Here is a 26315-nt window from a genome sequence, read left to right on the forward strand (position 1 = left end):
GGTTAAAAGCTCCATGGACCATCCATGGACTTCCATATTAGCTTAGCCCATTAACAAATGAGTATTAGCCCACACTATATAAAATATAATAACCCATAATTTAATCAGTCTTCTTTTTAATCTCTAAATTAATTCATAATTAATTTAAGACTAAAACTAATTAAATAACATGACTTCATATTAATATATTATAACTTATAATATATTAATAAATCGTAAGTATACAATTCTCATAAAATTATCCATAAATCATTTGCATGAAATGCAACCCAAATGGACCATGCCAGGTCGGGTCAAGTATGTACCAAATAAGTTATGGACTTAGACACCTTATCCAACAGACTCCCACTTGGATAAGTCTAATAACTATATTTGTGTATGTTACTTCAGGAACCAACCAGCAATCGTAGCTCTCGAAAACTCTGTTGAACTATGAAGCGCCATTTTAGATAAGTGATCATATAATCCTCTGTTCTCATGATATCAGCCGGACAAATACATGGAACAACGTCGTACTTATTGTCCAGCAGTTTGTTTCCCGATTTCCGATTTGTCTGACAAAGAACTTAATCGAACACATCAATTTAGTTCTGACCGGCCGGTACATAGGTCACAACAAAATCATCGAGGGGCCCAGATATCGCTTCTATTTCTAGAAGGAACAGATAAACTTCGACTCATATGCTTGTTCTACTACTTGTTGAATTGTACACAAAGGCATGTTTTATAACATCAAGTTACTCATGCGTTTACGTGCAATCAATGCACACCCAACTCATAGGTGACAACTCATATCTCTAGGTTTGAAGATTTATATGATATTACCGTCTCACGATCACTCGAGATAAATTCCATGAAGTGATACAAGTGAGCGTGGGTTTATTCCAATACTCATAACTTATGAGCACTCATGAATGTTGTAGCAACCATTGCTATGACTAAACCCATTTAGCCATCTACAAACTCGATTCATGACAGTCTTGATTCATACCTACTTCCAACATATGAACGACTGTGGAGTGTTTAAATAACTTAGTCATTCGGAAAGAATAACCTAGCTATTTTGGAAGTCAAAACATGCAAAGTGAAACACAATAATAATCGAATCCAATATGGTCTCAGAACCCTTTTGAATATAAATAGAACCACCTTTTATTTATCACCATATTGATTACACATTATTCATTGTATAATGTTTCAAACAATCAACTTAAGACTTGAATAAAAAACAACAGTCGTCCCATGCTCCTAGCATGTACACTTTGTTTTTCTAAACAATAGTTATGCCATACTCCAAGTATGCACACTATGTTTGTCTATGATCCTTACATTGTGATGTAGATCAATTGAACATGATTCCAATGATACTCATTTCACAATCCCAAATCATTATTGTAAATGTGAGAATCCCCGATTCCTATCATTTACCAAAAAATCTGTTAGATTTTAAACTTTTATGCAATGTTCCTCTTGTAATGATTATGCACAAAGTCGCCAAAACCTTGTCACCAGTCATTACAGAGTATTCCAAAGAAGGTCAACTTCTATGGAACGGAAGTCTCATATTCAAAGTACATTGCTTTGAACATCCTTCTTGCATTAAGGTTTTCTAATCTTACATAGATTGAATAACTTCCACCTATGGAGACATTTCCATAGTCCCATTTTGACTATCACTTCCGAACAAGAGTTACTTCTTTTCAGAATATGTTAATATGGTCCTTTCCGACAACTTACATCATACTTCCAACTTTTCCTGAGCAACTAATCTTTGGCAAACCTCAGATTGTCCTCGACAATTGCTTAATCACTTTAGTCATATCCAGTGCTAGACTTTTCCCTTCTCAATACCTTAAGCATTTGGAAAATTTAGAAAAGATGAATATTATAGCACATGTAATCGATCCTATATCCGAAGCATATGGGACACGATTCATGATGTTTGACATAAAGACATGATACTAGACCAGTCTTTTGCTACAATATTTTTTATTTGCCATATTTTCAAAATTTAACTATGAAGAGGGATGTCGTAATCATAATCAAATTTTGAAAACGCAATATATATAGAATTTCTTCAAGTTGAACCATTCCAACATAAAATTCATATATATATCTTGACTAAAGATGATTAAAATCTCAATCTAAGCTTTAGAATTGAAACGATGTATAATTTACTCTCCCTTAATTATAGCAAAACAACTTTTCAACCCCTGCAACTTCATGAATTGAAACTTTGTTTTCTATAATTAACATTGTTAACTTGCAACACTAAACGTAATAATCATGCTCCCACTAACATGATGATTATCAGCATAATACTTATGCTCCCACTAGCTCTGACATATTTCCAGAAATCTGCTGGACTTCTGAAATTTAGATTCATACACCCTTTCTTAGATAGCTCACATGTGTGTCTAAACAATTTTCAGAACTATGAAAAGGGATACCATAATCATAGTCTTAATTGTTTAGACGGTTTCCATTTCTCACAAGTCCATGTTAGTGTGCCGGTGAACCACACGCGCTCCACTAACGACTTTTGAAAATGCAAATAATACAATTGATATCTACGTAAAATCTACTTAGTGAAAGCGTTTCCTCACCATCATTTTCATGAATCGGAGAGAAACCTTATGACACTTAAATTTTATAGTGTATGAGTTCCTATCCATGTGAATTTGTCAAAACCATAATCACAATATAAGGTTAGTGACAAATTCAGCCTTACATGGATTAAACTTGTTCAGTCTTAGTTTCTTGTCACCTTGGTAGCACAAGGCCCACCAATGCTTCCAAGTTGAACTCTGATAACTCACATGCAAATTCAACTTATTTGAAGTAGGTACAGAAATAAGAATTATGTCAACACGATAGGTTGCAAACCTTAAGTCGTGTGCTAGTGATAAATTACAGGTTTTACTCTTGATTAAATCTTGAAACTCTTTCAGGATCTTTAAGGCTCCCACTGTCCCCTTAACATGTAAGTTTCCCTAGTCAAGAACCATTCCTTGACAAAACAAATATTCAAGGGATAGTGCAGATTCTTATCAAGACTAACACTTCAAACAATTGGTCTTAGTTGGTCTTTGTCTCATCCAAGACATCACAACTTACCAATCTCAAATGTACAAGGGTAGAAACATTTTACACTACATTTGATAAGTGTTTTAAACCTTAATTTATGTCACTCAATGTTACAATCTTGGAGTATGACTCTAAGAATTGTTTTGGAACGAAGTATGATTCATCTTCTCGATCTTAACCAATCCAACAATTCATGACCTCTCTTCTTAGCCATAACAATGCACTAAGACGTCCTTAGAGTATGAATTTGTGATATGGTTTCATAATCATTAAGATGATCATGAAATACGATACTAAAGTACTCTCCCATCCTTTCAGATTTGAGAAACTTTTATCTTTCTGCCTAATTTGATTCTTCTCATTTGTTTTGTCATACATTGTAACCTTTCCAATGTTACAGAATTATACTTAACCTTATAAGTATAATCATATTTACTAATCTTTAGTAAATCATGACAAATCAATCTTTGTGGTGGACCTTGACCAGCGCACACCCAGTGTACCTAATTCCTTAGTCCTTCAATTGACTCACATATACATGTGATCAAAGAATTAGTCTTAATTTTCAAAGATGAAAATTCTCATTCATCATACGATACAACTTGTATGATTCCAAATTTCTATCCAATTGAAACTTGGGTGATGAAAAACTTTCTTCATTTGGTAAATTCAGACACTACCACAAATGAAAGAATCAAATCCACTTTCCAATATTGCTATTACTAGAAACATATAAGCAACAATTTTCCACAGATGCCATTGTAAGGATATTTTTTTAAAATAAATAAAATTAAAACCCTTTTTTTCTTTTATTTTAAAACTTTGCGGAAAAACTTATCCTTACAATCCACACGAAAACCTTGTTGTTATCTATTCATAAGCAATATATTATAACTCTTAAGCAACAGCTCAAAATTCTGATTACCGAACCATGCGATCGAAACCCACCTTTGCAATAAGAATCAACATATACTTACTTTAAGTTTCCTATCTTTTCTTTGATTCTTAAAAACATCAGCATGTGACCCATTCACATTATGTAATAAGAATCTCCAAATACGAACTTAATAGAGTTAGACAGTCGACTTTACCCAAAGTAGAGTCAAACCTCTTGACTTGATCAACCTTATGACCTTTCAGGTGAATAGGGCAGCTTCGCAACCAATGCCCCTTCCTTTGGCAACAAAACACATGGACCCTTTGGTAATGGCACATGAGACTATCTCAGACTTAGCCTTTCTCTTTACCATTTGGTCAACCGAGTTGACTATAGCCGATCCCTTTCCATTGGGAAGAGAAATCTTTTTCTAGATATCCAATGCTACCATTGTCAATGTCCATTTAAGACTTGGGAAGTTGTTCTTTTAATCAAATTTGCTTTACTGGTGTTCCAAATCATTGTTGATTCCACAACACCAAGCAAATAGATAAGATCATTAAGGGTCATGTCATAGTCTGTCTCATAGTAGTCCCAAAGAGACTCACTATGTTACTAAGAAAGTGATTGAACATCCAACCTTCACGAGACTTTGACACCCAACTCTCCCGGCTTGTCAATATGTGACTTTATCTCCAAGATGTGAGCACACATAGACTATGCTTTCCAATAGGGATTGAGTGACTTTAAACTTTTCAAGAACTTGTGGGTGAGGGAGAATAATTGGAGGATGTGGAGGAAGTGAAGCATGATGTTGAGGGACACGATCTTCAAGAGATTTAGGAAGATCATAGTTGTCTGAACCAGACATCTATAATGGGAGAAAATCAAGTTAGTTGATTCAAAGTCCTTAATATAACACCCAATATGAAATATTAAGGCTAGGACCCAACACAATATTTTATAATTTGGAAGAGGGATGCCGTAATCCAAGCTATAAAATATTTAAAGGTAGGTGAATGACGATTCACCAATTTCCACCATAAAAAACGAAATAATTTATTAGGTTTTAATTGGATTTGAAATTCCTAGATCTTTAGAGATTCATTGAACTTTTCAATGGCATGTTTCAATCTCGAGTGTGCCCTCTCAAATTTTGTGACTGGGATGCCGAGGATCACAAAACAAGGTGTGAATAACCATACCAATTCACTTGGTACCCTTAATATTATCACCTAATCAATGTGCCGGTTAACCACACACGCTTCATTGATCTATGACAAACATTAAGTCACCCTTCGTGATCCTTACTAGTCCAAGTTAGTGTGCCGGTTAACCACACACGCTCCACCAATGACTTGGTAAGGTACAAAGTGTGAATTCCATGGGCTAGCACCAAATTCACATTTTTCCTAAAGTAACTAAGATTGGGAATTAAATAAAAAAAATATTTAGTTACTTTATAATAATCATTATACTTTTAATGAGTCATTGTCCTACCCGTTCGGCTAACGACCCTCCACCGATCAAGCAAGCGGTGGGTGAGAGTGGACACCCATTAAGTTTCCATTTTATAGGCAACAACCTTATACCCACCTTATAGACCGGCTTCGTGAATGAGGCCTACTAACGGTAAAACGACTTGTTCTTATACATACATATATATATATATATATATATATATATATATATATATATATATATATATATAATAATTAACCATTAATCTTATAATAGTATAAGGGTAGAATTTTAACTTTTAAAACTTCTAGGGTATGGAATTAAAGTTTGTGTGAGACTTTACAAATTCCAAAACTTGAGGGCAAGTTTTGAACAATTCATAAACTTTTGGATATTCATAACTTATGAGTTTTAATTAAGTGTTTAAAACTTTTAATGAAGAGTCTCTTGGAAATCCATAACTTGAGGACAAGTTATGAAGTCCATAAAAGCATTTATTAGAAAAACTCTTCAAAAGTGTAACTTATGACTTCTTAAAAAACATTTAAAAGAAAAAACTTTTGGAATTCCATAACTTGAGGACAAATTATGAATTCCATTAAAACACATTAAGATTAAGAATTAACTAACAAACAATTTGCAAATAATTCCTATGATCTAACAAAACTCATATGAACATGAACATCCACATTGTCACACCCCCAGACCAAGGATGGCGGAAACGTCCGAGGGTGGAGGACTTCATGTAAAGTATCACAACAACGAGTATAATAGTGCTCAAAGTAAATACAACCATCATAAATATAATTGAAAAAGTTACACCAAAGTATATGTTTACATGATTCAAATCAATTACATTATGATACAAAGTGAACTGTTCGACGATTTATCGTCCCATCCTCAAAACGTTGTTGATTTCCTGTTTTCACTGAATTCCTGAGAACACAAGTAGTTTTGAAAAGTGTCAACACAAAGGTTGGTGAGTTCATAAGTTTTTGTATATAATTCTGAAAAAGCTCGTCATGTAATTATATAGTTGTTCCAGAAAAATCCGATATTTTCCTTAAAATGAATAATGTAGTCTTGTATCCAAAGACGGAAATGTATGAGTAATCTTCCTTATTTGCAGAAAATAATGTGTGTTTATTTCAATACAAACGCGTACGATATTAGTGAAACTCTCGTAAATTCTTAAGTTTGTTAATACTTTCTGTGAGCTATTATAACCATACTATGACCTAGGTGGCCTGAATACGACGTTCTTCGGACGTCGTAGAACTGAAATGACACTTGTCACCACAGACCTGCCGGTCTAGCTGTTGCGAGCAGCTTTGGTGTGGGTTGTCAAGCCCAATATAGATCTACATACAACTATCACGCTCTCCTTCCAGGAGACTCTGGTTACAATACAGGACTTATGATTTATGTGAAGAGGATGTCTATTATAACCATACTATGACCTAGGTGGCCTGAATACGACGTTCTTCGGGCGTCGTAGAACTGAAATGACACTTGTCACCACAGACCTACCGGTCTAGCTGTTGCGAGCAGCTCTGGTGTGGGTTGTCAAGCCCAATATAGATCTATATACAACTATCACGCTCTTCTTCCAGGAGACTCTGGTTACAATACAGGACTTATGATTTATGTGAAGAGGATGTCTCACAAAGTTATTAACGAATTTACACTTAATCATAATGAAAGTTTCCTTTTTGTAATGTATGAATTTTGAAATCCATCGTAAACTATACCTATTATAGCTTATCAAAACGAAGGTAGTAACAGTAAAGTACGTAATTTTTACTTAACATAGTTTATTTAACATTTGTGTGTAATGGGTATACTTCAATAATAACGCTTTGTGTAATCTATGCTTTATCTAGTAAAAATCCATTTGCTAACAGGTTTATGTCTAGATACTAACACAAGAATGTCATATATTGCAAATATGCATGAACACGTAATAATATACACCTTGCTCAACATGTTACAAGGTGTTATGAAAATTATATGATGCTAACTAAATTAGACCTTCCTGCACTGTTTTAGAAAAGCCATAGAAAAATCATACGAAGTCGAAAACTAAATCCGTAAATTCTGAGAGTTCCCAAAATGTGTCTAGTTTACTCATAATTTTTATCATGATTTCTAATGACCTCCAACTTGGGTGAAAAAGTCCATAATCACAGACTGGTCCGGATTGGTGCTTGAAATGATAGGCAGTTTTGTAAAAATCGCCATAAATTGTAGAAAAATCGTATGGAGATGTGCAAGTAGTCTTTTTAAAGCTAAGAACTGGAACTACTTACACCTAAAACAGTTTTGAAAACTAAAATGTTTAAGATGTCCAAAACAGTCCGTGAATGGAGTCCAATTTTTCTGGTGAAAGCTGTTAGAAGAATTTAGTTATGTTCTTGGTGTTTTAACTTGTATTCCCCCCCTAAAAACTTGAGAAAACATGAAAATGTAGGGGTATGAACTCACCTTAAGTGATTTCAGTAGGTAAGTGTTGAAGAAGAGAAGTGTTCCACCCAAGAACACTTGAAGAATCACTTGAAGATTCGAAGCTCTAACACAAATATAATGGAGTTTGTGTAAGATATCCATGATTTGAGTGGAAATAATTGAGATAATCATAAAGGAAATGGATTATGCTTACCAAATGTGGAGGAAAAACTCAAGATCAGCCCTTGAATCTCGAATTTCTAGAGAGAGAAAGTGAGAGAGAAAAGAGTTTGATCTTGTTGTGAAATGAGAGCAAATGAGAGAAAATGAGGAGAGAGGATGAATATCTAGCTCTCAAAAACGTGAGAAGGAGTGATGATTGAGTGGAAAGGACATTGATGTGACCTAGTTAAGGTGGGGAGGTATGGCTGGTCATAGAGTGGGTGTGGGAGTGGTTGCTTGTGTCATAAAGTAAAGCAAAGTCAACACTCCACCTATTTGTACTTTTACCCACGTGCTTTTATTATTTAAATAGAGATTTTAATGAATTTATGATTAAATTGTGAATATTTAGGGTTTATTATGTTAAAATATGATTTTGGGTGAAAACCCCGCGTTAAAATAATTAAAAACGGGCTTAAAACGCAAATTTGGTTGAAAACCGGGAGAAAAAGGCTTCCCAGCGAGGCCTCTCGGTCCTAGGCCGAGGTTCGGTCCCTAGGCCGAGGTTCGGTCAGGAGAATGCTGATTCGGAGGCGAGAGGCGCGAGCCAGAGGCGAGAAGCGAAGGGACGAGGGTTCGGTCCGAAGGCTAGGTCCGAAGGCTCGGTCCGAAGTCAGAAGTGAAGCTTCGGTCCTCGGTCTGGAGATAAGAGGCTAGAATGTCAAAACCAAACGAACTATAGTGAACAGTAATGAACAGTACCTTCGGTTCGGTTAGTGAACAGTACCTTCGGTTCGGATCAGCAACCTTCTTCATCAGGAGGGTTCGGTTCCTAAGAGGGGTTTCGGTTCCTAAGAGGGGGTTCGGTTCCTAAGAGGGGTTTCGGTTCCTAAGGTCCGTTTTTCGAGTAGACTTCCGTTTTTGGGCTGATTTCGCCAAATTCGAGGGTCGGGATGCCCCGAGTGATTATAGAAAGTTGGGAGAGATTTCGAGAGAGATTTGAGAGAGATTCCACATACTCAGAGAGATTTGGGAGAGATTTGACATACTTGGGGAGATTTCACATACAAAGAGATATTTGGAAGAGATTTCACATTCTTAGAGAGATTTGGGAGAGATTTGACATTCTTGGAGAGATTTCACATACAGAGAGATATGTGGGAGAGATTTCTCATACTTAGAGAGATTTGGGAGAGATTTGACATTCTTGGAGAGATTTCACATACAGAGAGATATGTGGGAGAGATTTCTCATACTTAGAGAGATTTGGGAGAGATTTGACATTCTTGGAGATATTTCACATACAGAGAGATATGTGGGAGAGATTTCTCATACTTAGAGAGATTTGGGAGAGATTTGACATTCTTGGAGAGATTTCTCATACAAAGAGATATGTGGGAGAGATTTCACATACTTAGAGAGATTTGGGGAGAGATTTCTGATACGAAGAGATGGATTGAAAACGATTGAGAGAGGTTTCATTGGTGACCTTTTTGAGTGTCCGGCTACGCACTGCAAGGTCCGTAAACCCCGTTAAGCCTTGTTTAAGGATCTTGCATACTCCCGATGAGTATGTAACATTGTTTTATCGGTTTGGCTCTCCACGTACCACCGTTTTAGGTTAAGGAGATCTAGGTGAACGCACTTTTCGACTTATGATCTCTCATTAGAATAGAGAGTTGTTTAGAAAGTACATAACGTAAACTCTAGTACTCACGGCAAATTGAGTTGACCGGTTTGACTTGTTGACTTTAGTTGACTTCGACTTGACCGAAAATTGACGGTTGTCACACACATCAACAATTTCAAGAATCATATGAACACATATAAACTTGAAATTTTGATTATAACTTTGAAATTAGTCCACCATCATCATTACCACATCAAAAACAGGTTTTATAAGATCAAAACAGTTTAAGGTAATGATTCTAGACCAATTCCAGCACCAAAACTCGAAAAACTACACTCAGGCCTGCCAACTCGTCGAGTGCATGAACTGACTCGGCGAGTTGGTTGAATCTACACATGGACTCGGCGAGTACCATGAATGGACTCGGCGAGTCTGCTGTGCAGAATGCAGTTTTTCGACATTTTTCAGCAATTTGCATCAAGTATTCAAGAAAACAAGCCTAGGCTCTGATACCACTGTTGGGTTTTGAGCAATCTAACACTTCCTAAGTGTGCATGCAACCCTAATAAACCTTGGATCTATGTTTTCTTCTAAAATACATGCAAATAATAATTTCCAAGGTTTCTTCCTAACCAGCATAGCATAAGGATTATGAATCATAAAACTACTAGTAGAAATACATACCTTTTGATGGTGGTTGATTGCTTGGAGTTTGAGAGCCTAGCACCAATAGTGTGAATGCCTCAAGTGGAATCACAAATCACCACAAACTTTGGAAACTTGAGAGAATAGTATACTTTCTTATGAAATCGACCACCACTAAGTCTCACACAACTAGCGTCTACCCTTAGGCCCTATTTCTTGCATCATATGCTTCTTTATATAGTGTGCATGGTTAGGGTGAAACCCTAATAACCCATGTCTTTTCCTTTCCAAGGATCCATGGGTTAAAAGCTCCATGGACCATCCATGGACTTCTATATTAGCTTATCCCATTAACAAATGAGTATTAGCCCACACTATATAAAATATAATAGCCCATAATTTAATCAGTCTTCTTTTTAATCTCTAAATTAATTCATAATTAATTTAAGACTAAAACTAATTAAATAAAATGACTTCATATTAATATATTATAACTTATAATATATTAATAAATCGTAAGTATACAATTCTCATAAAATTATCCATAAATCGTTTGGATGAAATGCAACCCAAATGGACCATGCCAGGTCGGGTCAAGTATGTACCAAATAAGTTATGGACTTAGACACCTTATCCAACAGGCTCCTCCCGAGATGTAGGAGTAGTCTACACAGCTGCAGAAGCTGTTAGACAAGGAATTCATTAGGCCGAGTAGTTCGCCTTGGGGAGCACCGATTTTGTTTGTGAAGAAGAAGGACGGGTCACATCGGATGTGTATAGACTATCGGGAGCTGAAAAAGGTAACGGTGAAGAACCACTACCCACTCCCGAGGATTGATGATCTCTTCCACCAGCTTCAGGGGGCATCTTGGTTTTCCAAGATAGATTTACATTCAGGCTACCACCAGATGCGAGTCAGAGACGAGGATATACAGAAGACTGCTTTCCGAAATCGCTATGGCCGCTACGAGTTCGTGGTGATGCTCGTTGGGCTCACTAATGCTCATGTCGCGTTCATGGACCTCATGACTCGTGTATACAGACCGATGTTGGATCGGTATGTGATCGTCTTTATTGATGACATCTTCGTTTACTCCAAGACGTAGGAGCAACATGAGGAGCACTTGCGGGAGGTGTTTGATACCCTGAGGAGGGAGAACTTGTACGCCAAGTTCTCCAAGTGCGAGTTCTAGTTGCACGAGATGCAGTTTCTGGGGCACCTTGTAAACTCGAATGGTGTATTGGTTGACCCGGCCAAAGTGGAGGCCGTGATGAGATGGGAGGTTCCGAAGTCTCCATCTGAGATTCATAGTTTCCTCGGGTTAGCAGGCTATTACCGGAGATTCATACATGATTTCTCCAAGATAGCGGTACCCTTGACACGGCTGACGAAGAAGGTCGTCGTATTTTGTTGGGGGCTAAGCAGCAGACAGCGTTCGAGACCTAGAGGCAGAGGTTATGCGAGGCACCGATCTTAGCCCTGTCAGAGGGCGTTGAGGACTTTGTAGTATACTGCAATGCATCCATCTCGAGGGCGCAATGCTGATGCAAAGAGGGCACGTCATCACCTACGCCTTGAGACAGCTGAATCCGTACGAGGTGAACTACTCGACACATGATCTGGAGCTAGGGGTAGTTGTTTTCTCTCTCAATATTTGGCGGCACTACCTCTATGGGGTCCGTTGTACAATTTATACGAACCACAAGAGTTTGAGGTACCTCATGATCAGCCAAATCTGAACATGAGGCAGCGTCAGTGGATAGATGTGGTGAAGGATTACGACTGTCAGATCCTCTACCACTCGGGTAAGGCCAACGTTGTGGCCAATGCGCTTAGCCGCAAGGCAGCCCCGATCAGAGACATTTTCTTGAGGATGACGGTGGTGACTCCACTCTTGGAGCGGATCCGAGAGGCATAGGTTGAGGGCATAAAGGAGGAGCACGAAAGTGTGAGCGGATCATAGGCCAAGTGGCCTCATTCGACTATGACAGTCATGGACTACTGACCCTGCATGGGAGGGTATGGGTTCCATATTGGGGCAGAGTTTAACAGATTTTAATGGATGAGACCCACAGGTCCATATTTTCAATCCATCCCAGAGCGACGAACATGTATAGAGATCTTCACCCTGATTACTAGTTGCCGTGCATGAAGCGGGATGTATCCTGGTACGTCGAGAGATGCCTGACCTGCAGGAAGATCAAGGCGGAGCACCAGAGACCTCATGACAAGACGCATTCGTTGGATATCCCTATGTGGAAGTGGGAGGACATTACTATGGATTTCATCACTAAGCTTCCTAGGACTGCACGGGGAGTGGATTCGATTTGGGTCATCATGGATCGATTGACCAAGAGTGCCCATTTCATTCCGATCTAGGAGAGCATCTCGGCCGAGAAGTTGGCCGACATCTACATCAAAGAGGTAGTAGCTCGACACAGAGTGCCAGTTTCCGTGATTTCAGATAGAGATGTACGGTTCACATCCAGATTATGGAAGAAGTTTCACGACAAGTTGGGTACTTGTCTGCACTTTAGCACGAATTTTCACCCGCAGGTGGATGGTTAGAGCGAGTGGACCATCCAGACTCTAGAGGATATACTATGGGTGTGTGTCCTAGACTTCAGTGGTAGCTGGGATACCTACCTTCCCTTGGCAGAGTTTTCCTACAATAATAGCTACCATGCGAGTATCGACCGTCCTCCCTTCGAGATGTTATACGGGAGGAAGTGCAGAACCCCGATATGCTGGGGTGAGGTTGGACAGAGGGTCATGGGGAGTACCGAAGTGGTACTCAAGACGATGGAGAGAATACAACAGGTCAGTAGCAAGCTTTAGACTGCTCAGAGTCAGCAAAAGAGCTACGCCGACAGACGCCGATCAGACCTGGAGTTCCAGGTCCGGGATATGGTTCTCCTGAAGGTATCACCTTGGAAAGGTGTCATACGGTTCAGGAAGCGGGGCAAGTTAGGCCCCAGGTACATTGGTCCTTTTAGGGTTGTAGCACGGGTGGGCAAGGTGGCGTATAGGTTGGATCTGCCAACCGAGCTTAGTCAGATCCACAATACCTTCCATGTCTCCCAGCTGTAGAAGTGCCTGGTAGATGACTCCGCGGTGGTACCTCTAGACGATATTCAGGTGGACAACAGCCTGAATTACATCGAGCGACCGGTAGCCATCCTCGATAGGAAAACGAAGGATCTAAGGAACAAGAAGGTCGAGTTGGTGAAGGTGCAATGGCAGCACCGCACGGGATCATAATGGACTTGGGAACCGGAGGACGAGATGAGGGAGCACTACCCCGAGCTATTTCCAGATGCAACAAACTTCGAGGATGAAGTCTAAAATAAGCTGGGGGAGATTTCTAACACCCGGTTCCTAGTATGTATTTTAAATTAAAACATTCATTTTTGCAAAGGGGCTCGATGAGTTGGAGGCGCCAGACTCGTCAAGTAAGAACGAATGATTGGACGTGGGATTGGAAGTCTATGTTGGATTAGTGTCTAAGGCTGTAACTATATTTGGTAAGTACTTGACCCGGTTATGCATGGTCCTTTTGGGTTGCCTTCACCATAGCAACTTGACAGGATGATTTGTTAAGAGAGAAGAGATATTATTGTTAATATATTATGAGAATAATATATTATATAAGTCATATATTAATTAAGAATTAATTTGGTGACTTAAAGAGGTTAAATGAATAAAGGGGCATAAACTGTCAAATGTGTGATAGTTGTGTTTTGGGCTATGTATCCTTATAGGTAATGGGGTGGACGAAATTTAGGGTTAGGGAACCTTAAATTCGTCCAAGCCTAGAATCTAGAAGGATCTTGGATTGCTTATGGCCTAAGTTATTCAATTAGGGTTAAAGGTGAAACCCTAGTATCCCATAGTATAAATAGATCCCTAGGGTGAGGGAAATCGACACTCATGCAAGGCAAGGAACCCTAGGGCCAATTTCTCACCCTCTCTTCTCTCTCTCAAGATCATCTTCTTGCTAGTTGGTGTTTGTAAGCCATTAGAGGAGTGACAATTGTGACTCTAAGCTCTAAGAAGAAGAAGTATCAAGCAAGTAATCTAAGGTATTGTTCTAGATCCAATTTCATATGATTTGATTCAATTGTTTACATTAGATCTAGTATTGTAAGTCTTGGATTCAATGCATGTTCAATTAGAGAGACCTAGATCCAAACATTAGGGTTTGCATGTGCCCATAGGAAAGTTCTTATGGCTCAAACCCATCAGTCTACTCGATGAGTTGAGAGGCCTCGACTTGACGAGTAGGGCTGCCAGGGTGAAACCCTAATTTTCAGGGTTTGCACCCTATTTAAACACTTTAACTAGCCTTAAACACAGCCTCCATCACCTCCAAACCTTAGTCACGAAACCCTAACCCATTTTGAGTGTTCTTGAGCCATTTTTGTGTGTTATTGGTGATTTTGAAGCTTGAGAAGGAAAAGGAAGCTTAAGGGGTTCAAAAGGAAGCAAGTAGATCCAGAGTTTGTGCTTCATTTCCGGTTTATTTGAGGTATAAAGTTTGTACCTTGCCTATTTAATTGCTAGATCTCTTCATACGATAGTTTAGAGCCATATGGAGTATATTATGGAACAATTCATGGATGCAAGCATGATTTAGGGTAATAACTTCAGATCTAGGGTCTTTGAGGGACTCCATGGCATAAAGGTGCCAACTTTATGGCCATGGGAGTCCCATGCATCATAAGAACCCCTTTTAGAGCCTTTTTGAGCTAAATAAACCATGCATGAACGTAAAGCTTGTAACTTTATGTGTTATATCGACCCTAGGAGGCCAGATCTATGTTTTCGATACATTAAGCCTGAATGGAAACAACTGAATAGATTTAGACCTTGGGGGACTCGACGAGTCGTTCATACGACTCGGCGAGTTGGGTCGTGGTCCCCAACCTTTTCTGTTACTGATCAAACTCGTTGAGTCTAGAAGATGACTCAGCGAGTTGGACGTGTTTATGGACTTGAAGATCAAAGAACTCGACTAGTCCAAGGATGAACTCGACGAGTTGAAGAGCAAAATGTCCCAACTGATATGAAGAGGAATTCAACGAGTTCAAGGATGAACTTGGCGAGTTGCGACTAAATTACCCCGATTCTGTATGAAGGAGAACTCGACGAGTCCAAGGAAGAACTCGACGAGTTCAAACGAAAAGTCCTGATACTGTCATAAGGAAGAACTCGGCGAGTTACAGGGTAACTCGACGAGTTCAAGATTCTCAGAATCATGGAACTCGACGAGTTGATGGGCCAACTCGGCGAGTTAAGTCAACCAGAGGTTGACTTTGAATTTGACTTTGACTTTGACCAGGGTGTTGACTTGACTTTGACTTTGACCAAAGATGACCTTATAGGGTTTATGAGTAGGAGAGGGTAGCTAAAGGAGATTGTTATGTGTAGGAGTTGAGAGGAGTTGATCCCAGCATCGAGGACAATTCAACTACTTCACGATATTGAGGTGAGTTACCTTCCAGTATAAGTGGGTCTAATGCACCAAGGTCGGCCCACTAGTAGGTGATTATAGTTAAGATGATTGTCTTTGTGATAATTGTCTGTTATGCCATTATATGTTATGCTTTATGTGCTAGTATGTTGTGTGATTATGTGATAATGGTAGATAGGGGTCTAGTCCCCAAACCCGGTTGAGATACACCAGCAGGGTAGGTCGGGCACCCAGAGATGTCTGACAGTATGATATGTTATGTTATTATGTGGTAGAGGTATGAGGTGAAATAGTCCATGAAGCCGATTGAAATAAACCGGAGGGTAGGTCGGGCACCCAGATATGCTTGACAGGGTAGGTCGAGCACCCATATATGCTTGACAAGGGGTAGGTCAGGCACCCCGGTATGTCTAACAAGGGTAGGTTGAGCATCTATATATGCTCAGCAGGGTAGGCCGGGCACCCATATATGTTTGGTAGTATGTTTATTGTATGATATGTGGTATGATAGAGGAACTCACTAAGCTTTGTGCTTACAATTTCATTTTTTGTTCCAGGTCCTTCTTTTTCAAAGGGAAAGGAGTCGGTACGGTAGTAGTGCATCACACACACACACGCATATGAGATTCTTGGGATTTGTACTATGACATTGTTTCTATGTGATGACATGATTTTGTGACTTATGATAATGGCTTTTTATGAAATGAAATAACTTGATGATGTTTTCTATAAATTGCTATATCAAAAATGAAATTTTTGGTCCGTATTTTTATGATTATACAACATATAACCAATAAATTTGTTTGACCTGTTCATAATAGGGTAATATTACGAGTAATTATCAGTCATATTACCTTATTTTGAACATATTAAACAAGTGTAATGATCAAATATGTACAAAAAAAATGGTTACCTAAATATGGACAAATATTAAAGTTCGTTACCCTCTAGTTCGTTAACCCAAAATAATAAAGATATAGAAAAATATGGAAATTGAGAAATCTAACCCATATAAATGAGCTTTTTGTAGAAAATAACCATTTTTAAAAAAAATGACCACAATCTCCTAAATGCCTCGATCCGGATTACTGTTCACATCCTGGACTACTTTTCATTTTTTTTCAAAGAATGATACATTCTGAAATGCTCAATTTCGGGTTTGATCTTCAAATTCCGAAACTATTTTTGGTTTTCCCAAATTTTATTGAAGAATTTAAAAATATATCATCACTTATGTCTGAAATGTCTATTTCTCTAAGGGTTTAATATTATCGTTTTTCAATAAAATGTCTAATTTTATGCATTAATATCGCATATAGTTCATATTTACTACATTTGTTTAACTTTTCGCTAAATTTAAGTAAAAAAAAAACAAAAAAAAAAATCTTGAAATTTCGAAATTGTTCTTAAGATCTAAGACTTGTTTTTGAAATTCCGTAGTTTTTTTTTTCAAAATCCGAAACTTTATTTCAAAATGTGAACAGTAGTCCGGAAACACCATTCCAAAATCAATAAAAAAAATGTGTTTTTTCTTGATCGGAATCCAAACAAAATAGTTATTTTTGCTTTTTCCAAATAAACATTAAAAAAATATCACACTACTCGATTTCCATATAAAATATCGTTAACCCAAAATAATAAAGATATATATAAAATGTTATGGAGTAATGATCATTGATCAAAGTGAAAGTGTAACAAGTAGATCGATACCCCGCCCCAAAAATTCGCAGAAAAGGGATCAGACAAACATCCACACTCTAGGACAGAGCAAACACCAGAACAACAACTAGCTTTTGCTCTTTAATGCTCTCTCTCTCTCTCTCTCTCTCTCTCTTCCCCAAAACTCGATACTCTTGATTCTCTTTCATATTTTCATGAAAGCAGGAAAGAAACCCTTGTTTCTTTAAAGGAAAAATTCAAAGAATCACTTTAAATTTCCCTTTTGCAGTGTCTCTGATGATGACAATAATAGGTGATTTAAGATGAGATTATGGCTGCTGTGTTGTTATCAGATATTATGGCTCAAAACAACAACAACAACAGCAATGCCAGTGATGATGTTAAACCCACCATTTTACATGACTTTCTTGGTCGGGGATGTGCTCCGGTGACCAAGATCGCCGCCGCTAGTGATGTTGCCAGTGCTTCCTCCCCTTCTGCTTCCGTCTCCGGTGGTGGTGGTGGTGGCCGTGGCGGTGGGCCGGTCTCAACCACTTCTGATCTGGGTTCTGGTACTAACGCCGCCACGCTTCCATTTACATGGGTTTCTTTCTCTTCAAAATTGATGTTCTAAAAAGCTCATTTTGTTCTTGAATTTTAGTTCCTAGAATTAATGGGTGTTTCCTTAAATTACTCATTTTGTTTCACTTGGTTAAGCTTTTTACTCTTTCGTCCCAAATTTTCATCAAAATTGGGCAATGATGATAAAGCAAATTGAGGTATTGGCTTCAATCTTACAAGAAAATGATCACATTTGGTACAAATTTTGATGCATCAAATACAACTACTATTTCACGAGTTCTTAGTTTCATAATAGAATAGAAAGACTTGATTTTTTTATGGGATAGGTATCTTTCAGTGGGTTAGTTTCATTGATACCATCACCATAATCAGTACGTTTTTCTGTAAATTTTGAAGCTAAATTCAACTATTTACCCCTGTTACTCATTACAATTGATCAATGAGTTTGAATCGTATGTAAAAGAGCTATCTTGGCGTGTTTGATTGATGATATTCCTGTTTTAACCATGGCAGAAAGGCAAGCTGGGTTACACCTCGAAGGGGTGCCATTCTATGGTCAAAAAACCGATTTTTCAACCTCCCAGATTAGGTATTCGGGGACCAAACGCAGCAACTCAGATTCTATTTTCATGGCGCCTTCAAGAGAAGCCATCCCACAATTGCGACCAGATTTTCCTGAAACCTCACACTTAATGAAGGTACGTTTTTCTCAATTTCTTCTCCTCCTCTACAAACATACACTCAACATGTTTGATGAAATGCCTCAATGAGAAATACCACATGTTGACTCCATTTTGGCTTTCCAATTACATTTTTTTTTGGTTAGATGCTGAGAAATGTAGGAGGAGAACGCCATAGATGGCCTCATGAGGATGAATCATTCATGGGTATGCATCAAATGAGGCCAACATCATCATCATCATCTCTAATGCTACAACAACAACAGCAACAACCTGGTAAACCTGATCATGCAAATTCATCAAAATGGGAACGAGCCATTCCTGTAAACGTTGGGCCTGTACTTCAGTACCCTCCACCTGCTGCTGCTCAAGTTGTACAGTACAAGTATCAACCTGTTCAAAACAGATTCAAAGATGCCAATAGCAATATGAATGTGAATGTGAATGTGGGTCCCTCTTTGATTTCCCAATCAGCTGCTGACGAAGGTTCCAGAACTGGAATCAAAGGCTCTGGGATTTTGTCCTCCTCCGGCAATGGTGGTGGTGGTGGTGGAGTGGCTGAGCCAGGCGGCAGTAAACAGAAGTCAGTGATTGGTAATACCGATTCAGGCTCTACCCCAACTCGCCAGATGACTATATTTTATGGTGGTCAAGCTCATGTGTTTGATGATGTCCACCCAAACAAGGTCTCAGATTTATTTATATTTTTTTCTCATTATTTTGTTAAAATAATTTTGTGATATTTATATTGTTGTATTTCAGGCAGATGTAATAATGGCTCTAGCTGGATCAAATGGTGGATCATGGTCTACAAGTTTCTTACCCAATCCACCTGTAAAACCATCTGGTAATTCCATTCCATTGTCTCATTCCATTCCTTTTTGTATTCCATTCCATCGTAGCAATCAAGCCCTAAGTTCAATCTATTTAATTATTTCTTTTAATCATATTAATGAGTAAATAAATAATCATTAACTTAAAATTTGCAGGAGGTCAAGTGATGAAAGATGGAGAACAAAAGAGTGAAGAGAAGCAGTGATTAATTAATTTAGGAACTTTTAAAGGTACCTCATAATTATATATATATGGATTATGGTGTAGTTTAGCTAATTATTATATTATGCTTATTTAGTAATTAAAAAAACATCTTTTTTGGCGTCCTTTAATCAATCTATCAAGTATCAAACTATCAATCTCACTTTCTTGATTTCACTTGTATTTCAAATTCCAAATTATATCGTTTCTACACTCATAAATGATAAAATGTTTATTAGTCAAAAAAAAAAAATTAAGATCCTCAAATGTAAAATCCGTAACTAATAAAAAAAACGAAAAAAAATTGAGACATATTTGAGAAAATTAGCGGTAGTTAGGGTACGTTGGAGAATACATGCAGCTCTCAGCGAATTTAACAAGATCATTAGGACGTGGGAGCACAGAAGCTAGATCTGATTTTAAAAAGAAAAAAAAACATTATATAGTAACAATTTTTTGTAATAAATGTAGTAAAAAGTGAAAATATAAAAAAAAATTACCAAGTTCATATGCCTTAGCAGCAACAGAGGCTGCAATATGTGCTGAAATCGTGCGGATACATGAATACGGTGGATATATAATTCCCTTGGCAAAGTTTTCATCCGTTACTTGTGATGCCAAACCTTCGGCTGTAAAAAATAAAAATGTCAGAGAACACAGTAAACAGTATAGATGTTTCAAATAGAAATTACGGTTTTGCCACTTACATGCGGCTAAAAGTAAATCGTCATGCACGCGAGTTGCACCACACATGATTAATCCCAAACCGAATCCCGGAAATATATAAGCATTGTTTGCCTGTAATTTTAATAAATAAAAAAAAAATTAAGAATGTACATCGTGAAATTTCATTAAATAGTAACCAAGTTTTACAGTTGTTTTCACATAGTTGGTTTTAGACCTGGCCGGGGACGAATACTTTGTCTTCATATGTCACGGGATCGAATGGGCTTCCGCTAGCGAAAATTGCTCGACCCTACACAATCACTTAGTTCTGTTATATTGTGAAATGACGAAAGTACCCTTTGACCGTTTGAATAAAAAAATTGATAGTAAGCTTATTTACCTGGCTCCATGTATATGCTTCTTCGGCGGTACACTCGGCTTGTGAGGTTGGATTCGATAGAGCCATAATGAGTGGTTTCTACAAACGATTTTTAATCAAATTAATTTCGAATTTCTTAAAATAAATATTTATTATGCTAAAGAAAGAAAAAATAATTAAAAAAACGAACCTCGTTGTTAGATGACATGGTCTCGACAACTTCTTGTGTAAATTGTCTCCCAACTCCCGATGTTCCTATTAACACTGTCGGTTTGATTTCCTGTATGAAAAAATTAACGTCATGTAATATGTCTGGTTGGAGTAAATGTTGTATCTTCAAAGACTTTTTTTTTGGACGGAAAAAATGTCTAAAAATGAGTAAATGACAATTTTACCGTTTTGTAAATGTTAAGTCAAAAATAAATGACGTTATATATCTGATTCATTTTCCATTAAGTAAAAAAAGATACCTTTACGGCATCTAAGAGACTGTTAACAGGTTCATGCTCGTGCGCCCATGGAAGCTTAAAGTGTGGAAGGGTTTCTTTACGGGAGCTCACAAGCAACCCCTTTGAGTCAACAAGCCAAATCTTCTTTCGAGCCTCTTCCACATTAACACCTGTCTGTTACAAGTAAATAACCATTTTACCCTTTAATGTATTATTAACAAAAGTTAAGAGAATTAGCATAGTGTTATACCACACTTTACCTGCTTTGATATTTGGAGTGCAATAAGCTCTGCTATTCCTGTACCAGCCTTTAAAACAAAAACAAAAAATTACGACATAAAGACCAATAAAAGAGCTTATTTTGTTGATTTTTTAATCATTTTTTACCTCTCCAGCACCTAGAAATAAGAAGGTATGATCCGAGAGGGTCCCACCGAGTAACTTGAGACCTGAAAGCAAACCGGCAAGAACAACAGAAGCCGTACCCTGCAAATCATTTAAAAAGTTGCATTATATATTAAAAATGGTTAATGTCATAAATAGGTAACAAACTATTTGTTTTCCTTTTCCAAAACACCATTGTGAAGGTTACAAATTGGAAATTTTGTCACAAATAAAATACCTCGTTTTTAATGGTATTTTGTGAATATTGTTTTGAAACTACTAATTACCTTCTAATGATATTTTTATATGTAAAAAAAAAAAAAAAAAAAACTATAGTTCTTTATCGATTAATGATATTAACACGGTGTTAATTTTACCTGTATATCATCGTTAAAAACAAGATGAGTGTTGCGGTATTTGTGAAGCAACTCAAACGCGTTATGATTTGCAAAATCTTCAAATTGTACAAGAATTTTTTCCCCATAGTGTCGCTTCACAGCCGTCATGAACTCCTCTAACAACTCAGCGTACTCCTACATCAAAAGCATAATGGTTATTTTTTACTATCAGTATAAAGAGGGCGTTTACGTCTTTTATACAGACATAACAATTCATTCTCCTACATTGTTCCAACTTTTTAGTTGTAAAAAAAATTATAATTTTTGTTTATGTCAGTTCAATACAGAGCAAACACGAACACACGACAAAATCAACATGCTTTATTGTGTCATAACTTGTTATGTGTAAAATAATGTAACAACAACGAACCTCTCCTCTGGCTCTATGTTGTTTGAGACCAATGTAGAACTCATCGTTAAGCAACTTTTCATTATTTGTGCCAACATCAATCGTTATAGGTAAACACTGAAAATAAATAAATAAATAAATAACATTTAGCTTCTAAGCATTTAATTTTGAGAAAATTAAGGATGAAAAAAAAAAAAAGTATTATAATTACAGCTGAAGGACGAACGCCTCCTAGCGCGGTATACAAAGAAAGTTTTCCAACGGGAATCCCCATCCCCTGACATTTTAAAAAAAAAACATATTATTAAATTATTATTATAATATTATAATATTAATATTAATATGTAATAATGATTAAATATTTTTTATTAAAAAATCATACCTGGCAACCAAGATCACCTAGCCCCAATATTCTCTCGCCATCAGTAACAACGATAACTTGAATAAATCTTTGGGGCCAATTTCTCAACACTTCAAGAACCTGACCTCTGATGATATTCAGTTATTTAATGACGAAACTGCCCTCAACTTTTTATAAACACAAGAAACATGAAAAATGAGAAAAAAGAAGAATGCATGAGGGCATACTTGTCTTTTAAAGAGATGTAAAGTCCTTGAGGACGACGAAAAATGCTTCCAAATTTCTGGCAAGCTTCACCTACAGTTGGAGTGTATACAACTGGAAGTAGTTCTTCCACATGATCCACCAAAAGCTTGTAAAACAATCGTTCATTTCTCTCCTACAAGATTTGATGTTTTATTGTCAAAGATTTAGCATATTTTATAGCAATTTAACAAATACACCATGGCCATTAAAGGAAGAAAAAAACCTGTAAATCAATCATGGCTATGTATCTTTGCAAAGGGACTTCGTATTGTCGAATTAGGTGCATTACCTTTTTCTCCTGTAATTTCCATGATCAAGAACACAATTACGATTCAGGAAACGAACTCGATTATCGTGTTCAATTTTAACCCATGAGATTTATGAACTTACTTGAAGTTCTTGTGTAAATACAGTGGGAGGAAGAAGACCATGTAAGTAATGAGCATCTCTTTCCCTTTCTGTGAACGCTAACCCTTTGTTATGGTGTGGGTCTCGTAACAAATTATGCCCACTGGATCATAGAAACCAAATATTAATTAAGATCGAAATAGTCATTGAAGAATTCGGATAATAGAATAATGTAAGCATTGAATTAATAGCCATTGATTGATTTTGAATCACCTGGAAATGGACAAATTCCATGGCGTAACCAGTTGATCAACGGCGAAACCGCCATTATCATCCACAGCTCCATCTCCCATCGTCTTGCGCCTCTATTTCGCAACAAATGCCTCTGAAAAGGAATCGAGAATCGAGAATAAACAACCACAGATGACAAAACAAAACCCCCAAATCGAGAATCGGATTGAATCACGTCAGATTGACAAATATTATAGAAAAAAACAGGTAACAAGATGAATTTATGACCTACCAGCAAGAGAATTGAAATCCGAATTGTGATCGCTGATCTTAACTAAGTTGAAATGTGAAGAAAGAATCGAGAATTGTTTAAGTTTTGGATGTGGATTTTTAAAAATGAGAGTGTGGAAGAGTATGATACCAGAGAGGAGGAGGATTAGGAGACGATGAAGGTGAGAGTTATATGTGTGTTTGAATTAAGAGAGAAAGTAGGAGAGTGACCCACTTCTGTATATGGAGTTGAAGTTTTCTTCCTTTTCTTTCTCTCATGCCTTTTTTGCTGCAAGAATTGAAGGTTTCAATACTCTTTCGAATTTGTAAATACGTCGACATGCAAGTTGATGTTGGTTCAAAGAAAATATGGGAAATATAAGAATACTACTTCTATTCATTTGTAGTCACCCTCTAATACGGTTAAAAAAAAAACTAACCCTCTGATAATTTAAAAATGGATGGTATTAAAATTGTCATATATTCGTAATACTAGTTGTGATACCTGTATAATATACAGTTTGATTAAAACAAAATGTTAAATACAAATGATTAAACAATAAGTTTTATTTGAATTTGAAATTTGAAATAAATATAAATTAAAAAAAATAAAAAAATAAAACTAAAATTATGTGTTTAGTTGTTAGAACCGTGTATTAAATGTGTTAAATTATAACAAAGTTTTAAATATGAAGGTTTCAATTGTAAATTTATTTAAAATTGAAATTGAAATTTAAAATTTGAAATTAATATAGTTATTATGGTATGTTTAATATATAGAAACTAAATTAATGGTATATATTCAATAATGATAAGTGAAGTAAATGACAAATAAAAAATAAATATCTGAAAATTATGACAAAATGACATGTGCCATAATGCATGCGAGTGTGACAAGTGGCAAAAAAAAATTTCATTTATTAGAGATGATTTAGATGATTTAGTAAAATAAATAAGGGTTAACTTAAAAGTATAACAAACAATTTGTATCTTGTTTTTCTTTGAAACAAGTGCATGAACTCTCTAGAAAACTAAGGTATTGTTTGTTTTGAAAATGATTAAATATCTTTTGTCTTTTTTCATGTTTGCGGAAGTAGACGTGCACTTGAGAAACTTCTACCAGCAAGAAGGGAAAAATACTCAAAAAATATTTTTGTAGAAAAACAAACGAGACCTAAATGAACAATGAAGCAAACATAACTGGTAGCGGGTAGCCGGTAGTTTCTAGCTGGTAGAGTTTTGTTAAACGCTACATAAAGTAGCATTTGAATTTGTAACGTTTTGTTTAAACTAAATGTTAGAAGCTTGTAGTGTTAAACAAGGTTTTCTGTTCAAAACGGAACATTTTGTCAAACGTTAAAAGCTAGAAGCTCTCAAACGCTCACAGTATCAAATACAATCCATGGCAAACATGTGGGATCAACTATATATTTTTTTGGTAAACTCTACTAAGATCAAATAAGAAGGCAAATTTTAATAGGAATATAAGAAATTTTTTATATACATATTTTTTTAGCAAACAAACAAAATAAATCAGTAAATGATTCAAAAATAAAAGGATTCATAAGAAAGAATTCTCAAAAAACACCTTCATAATTCATTTTTAATTTAATCAAGAAAAAATCACTTTTATGACAATTTTAATAAATATCAACAAAATCATCGTAAAAATGAATCATCGAGATGGTTTTTCGGGATATGTTTTTTTTTTGAGAATCATGTTAGTTATCTAGTGATTCATTTGTTTTGTTCGTCAAAAAAATATGTTGAAAAAAACTTCTTACCTTCCTACCAAAAAAAATGTTACTGGATTTATATATATATATATATATATATATATATATATATATATATATATATATATATATATATATATATATATATATATATATATATATATATATATAATGTGTGTGTGTGTGTGAGAGTGAGATTTGAACTAAAATTTTGATTTGTTTCTTGTTTTTTATATATAGATATGTATTTTTGGTTATACAAGACCAAAAAAATTTATGAAATCTTAATATATTCAGTTTTTTCGATAAAAAATAATTTGAATTTTAAAAATAAACATAAAAATGCATTTTTTTCTTTAATTTGTTACATCCACTTTAAATAAAATAAATGTATAACTGAGACCAAATTTTGAACTTTAGTTTCATTTAAGTTGGTTTATGTCTAATCTTGTCCTGTCTCTACAAAACATTATTTTCAGTGAGTTTGTTTTGTTATGTTCATTTAATTTCATGTACCAAAAGCTAATTAAATATACAAAATAATATTTTATAAAGACAAGGTATAACCTAAAACATTTATATAAATAAAAGAAGTTAAATTAAAATTTCATCAATAAGAATTGAGATTCACGATATCATGAAACTATTTTCAACATTTATCATGTTTTTTCATTTTTTTATGATTTTCAACGTTTTTCATATTCTTTCATTTTTTTTTTCAATATTGCGACAATTTATATCGACATGTTGATACCTAAATC

General features: G+C 36.2%; 2 protein-coding genes across 2 annotated transcripts; one reads left to right on the forward strand and one right to left on the reverse strand.

The window, feature by feature from the left end:
* Window positions 1-17459: 17459 nt before the first annotated feature.
* Window positions 17460-19900, forward strand: LOC111877590 (protein TIFY 8). Its single transcript, XM_023874107.3, has 5 exons — window positions 17460-18012; window positions 18536-18720; window positions 18849-19388; window positions 19465-19549; window positions 19692-19900. The coding sequence occupies exons 1-5, from the start codon at window positions 17772-17774 to the stop codon at window positions 19739-19741; spliced, it is 1101 nt and encodes a 366-aa protein (XP_023729875.1). The 5' UTR covers window positions 17460-17771; the 3' UTR covers window positions 19742-19900.
* Window positions 19901-19958: 58 nt separating this feature from the next.
* On the reverse strand, window positions 19959-24177 carry LOC111877589 (NADP-dependent malic enzyme). Its single transcript, XM_023874106.3, has 18 exons — window positions 23841-24177; window positions 23591-23702; window positions 23360-23480; window positions 23193-23267; window positions 22951-23102; window positions 22745-22850; window positions 22574-22639; window positions 22384-22479; window positions 21993-22148; window positions 21619-21717; window positions 21492-21539; window positions 21253-21405; window positions 20973-21062; window positions 20804-20881; window positions 20639-20713; window positions 20445-20535; window positions 20238-20366; window positions 19959-20150 (listed from the first exon to the last, which is right to left on the reverse strand). Exons 2-18 carry the CDS (start codon window positions 23668-23670, stop codon window positions 20062-20064), a joined length of 1704 nt encoding a protein of 567 aa, XP_023729874.1. The 5' UTR covers window positions 23671-23702; window positions 23841-24177; the 3' UTR covers window positions 19959-20061.
* Window positions 24178-26315: the final 2138 nt, after the last annotated feature.

Source organism: Lactuca sativa, chromosome 6 (genome assembly GCF_002870075.4).
Source record: "Lactuca sativa cultivar Salinas chromosome 6, Lsat_Salinas_v11, whole genome shotgun sequence".
Classification (NCBI taxonomy): domain Eukaryota; kingdom Viridiplantae; phylum Streptophyta; class Magnoliopsida; order Asterales; family Asteraceae; genus Lactuca; species Lactuca sativa.

Bases quoted from the DNA above. Each gene is read 5' to 3' on its own strand.
- LOC111877589 (XM_023874106.3), bottom strand. From the start codon at position 23,670: ATGGGAGATGGAGCTGTGGATGATAATGGCGGTTTCGCCGTTGATCAA. The intron at 21,540-21,618 runs GTAAAAAATGAT...TTTGTTTTAAAG, and splicing joins TATTTCTAGGTGCTGGAGAG to GCTGGTACAGGAATAGCAGA. The intron at 20,536-20,638 runs GTCTAAAACCAA...TTAAAATTACAG, and splicing joins AAGTATTCGTCCCCGGCCAG to GCAAACAATGCTTATATATT.
- LOC111877590 (XM_023874107.3), top strand. From the start codon at position 17,772: ATGGCTGCTGTGTTGTTATCAGATATTATGGCTCAAAACAACAACAAC. The intron at 18,721-18,848 runs GTACGTTTTTCT...TTTTTTGGTTAG, and splicing joins AAACCTCACACTTAATGAAG to ATGCTGAGAAATGTAGGAGG. The intron at 19,389-19,464 runs GTCTCAGATTTA...GTTGTATTTCAG, and splicing joins ATGATGTCCACCCAAACAAG to GCAGATGTAATAATGGCTCT.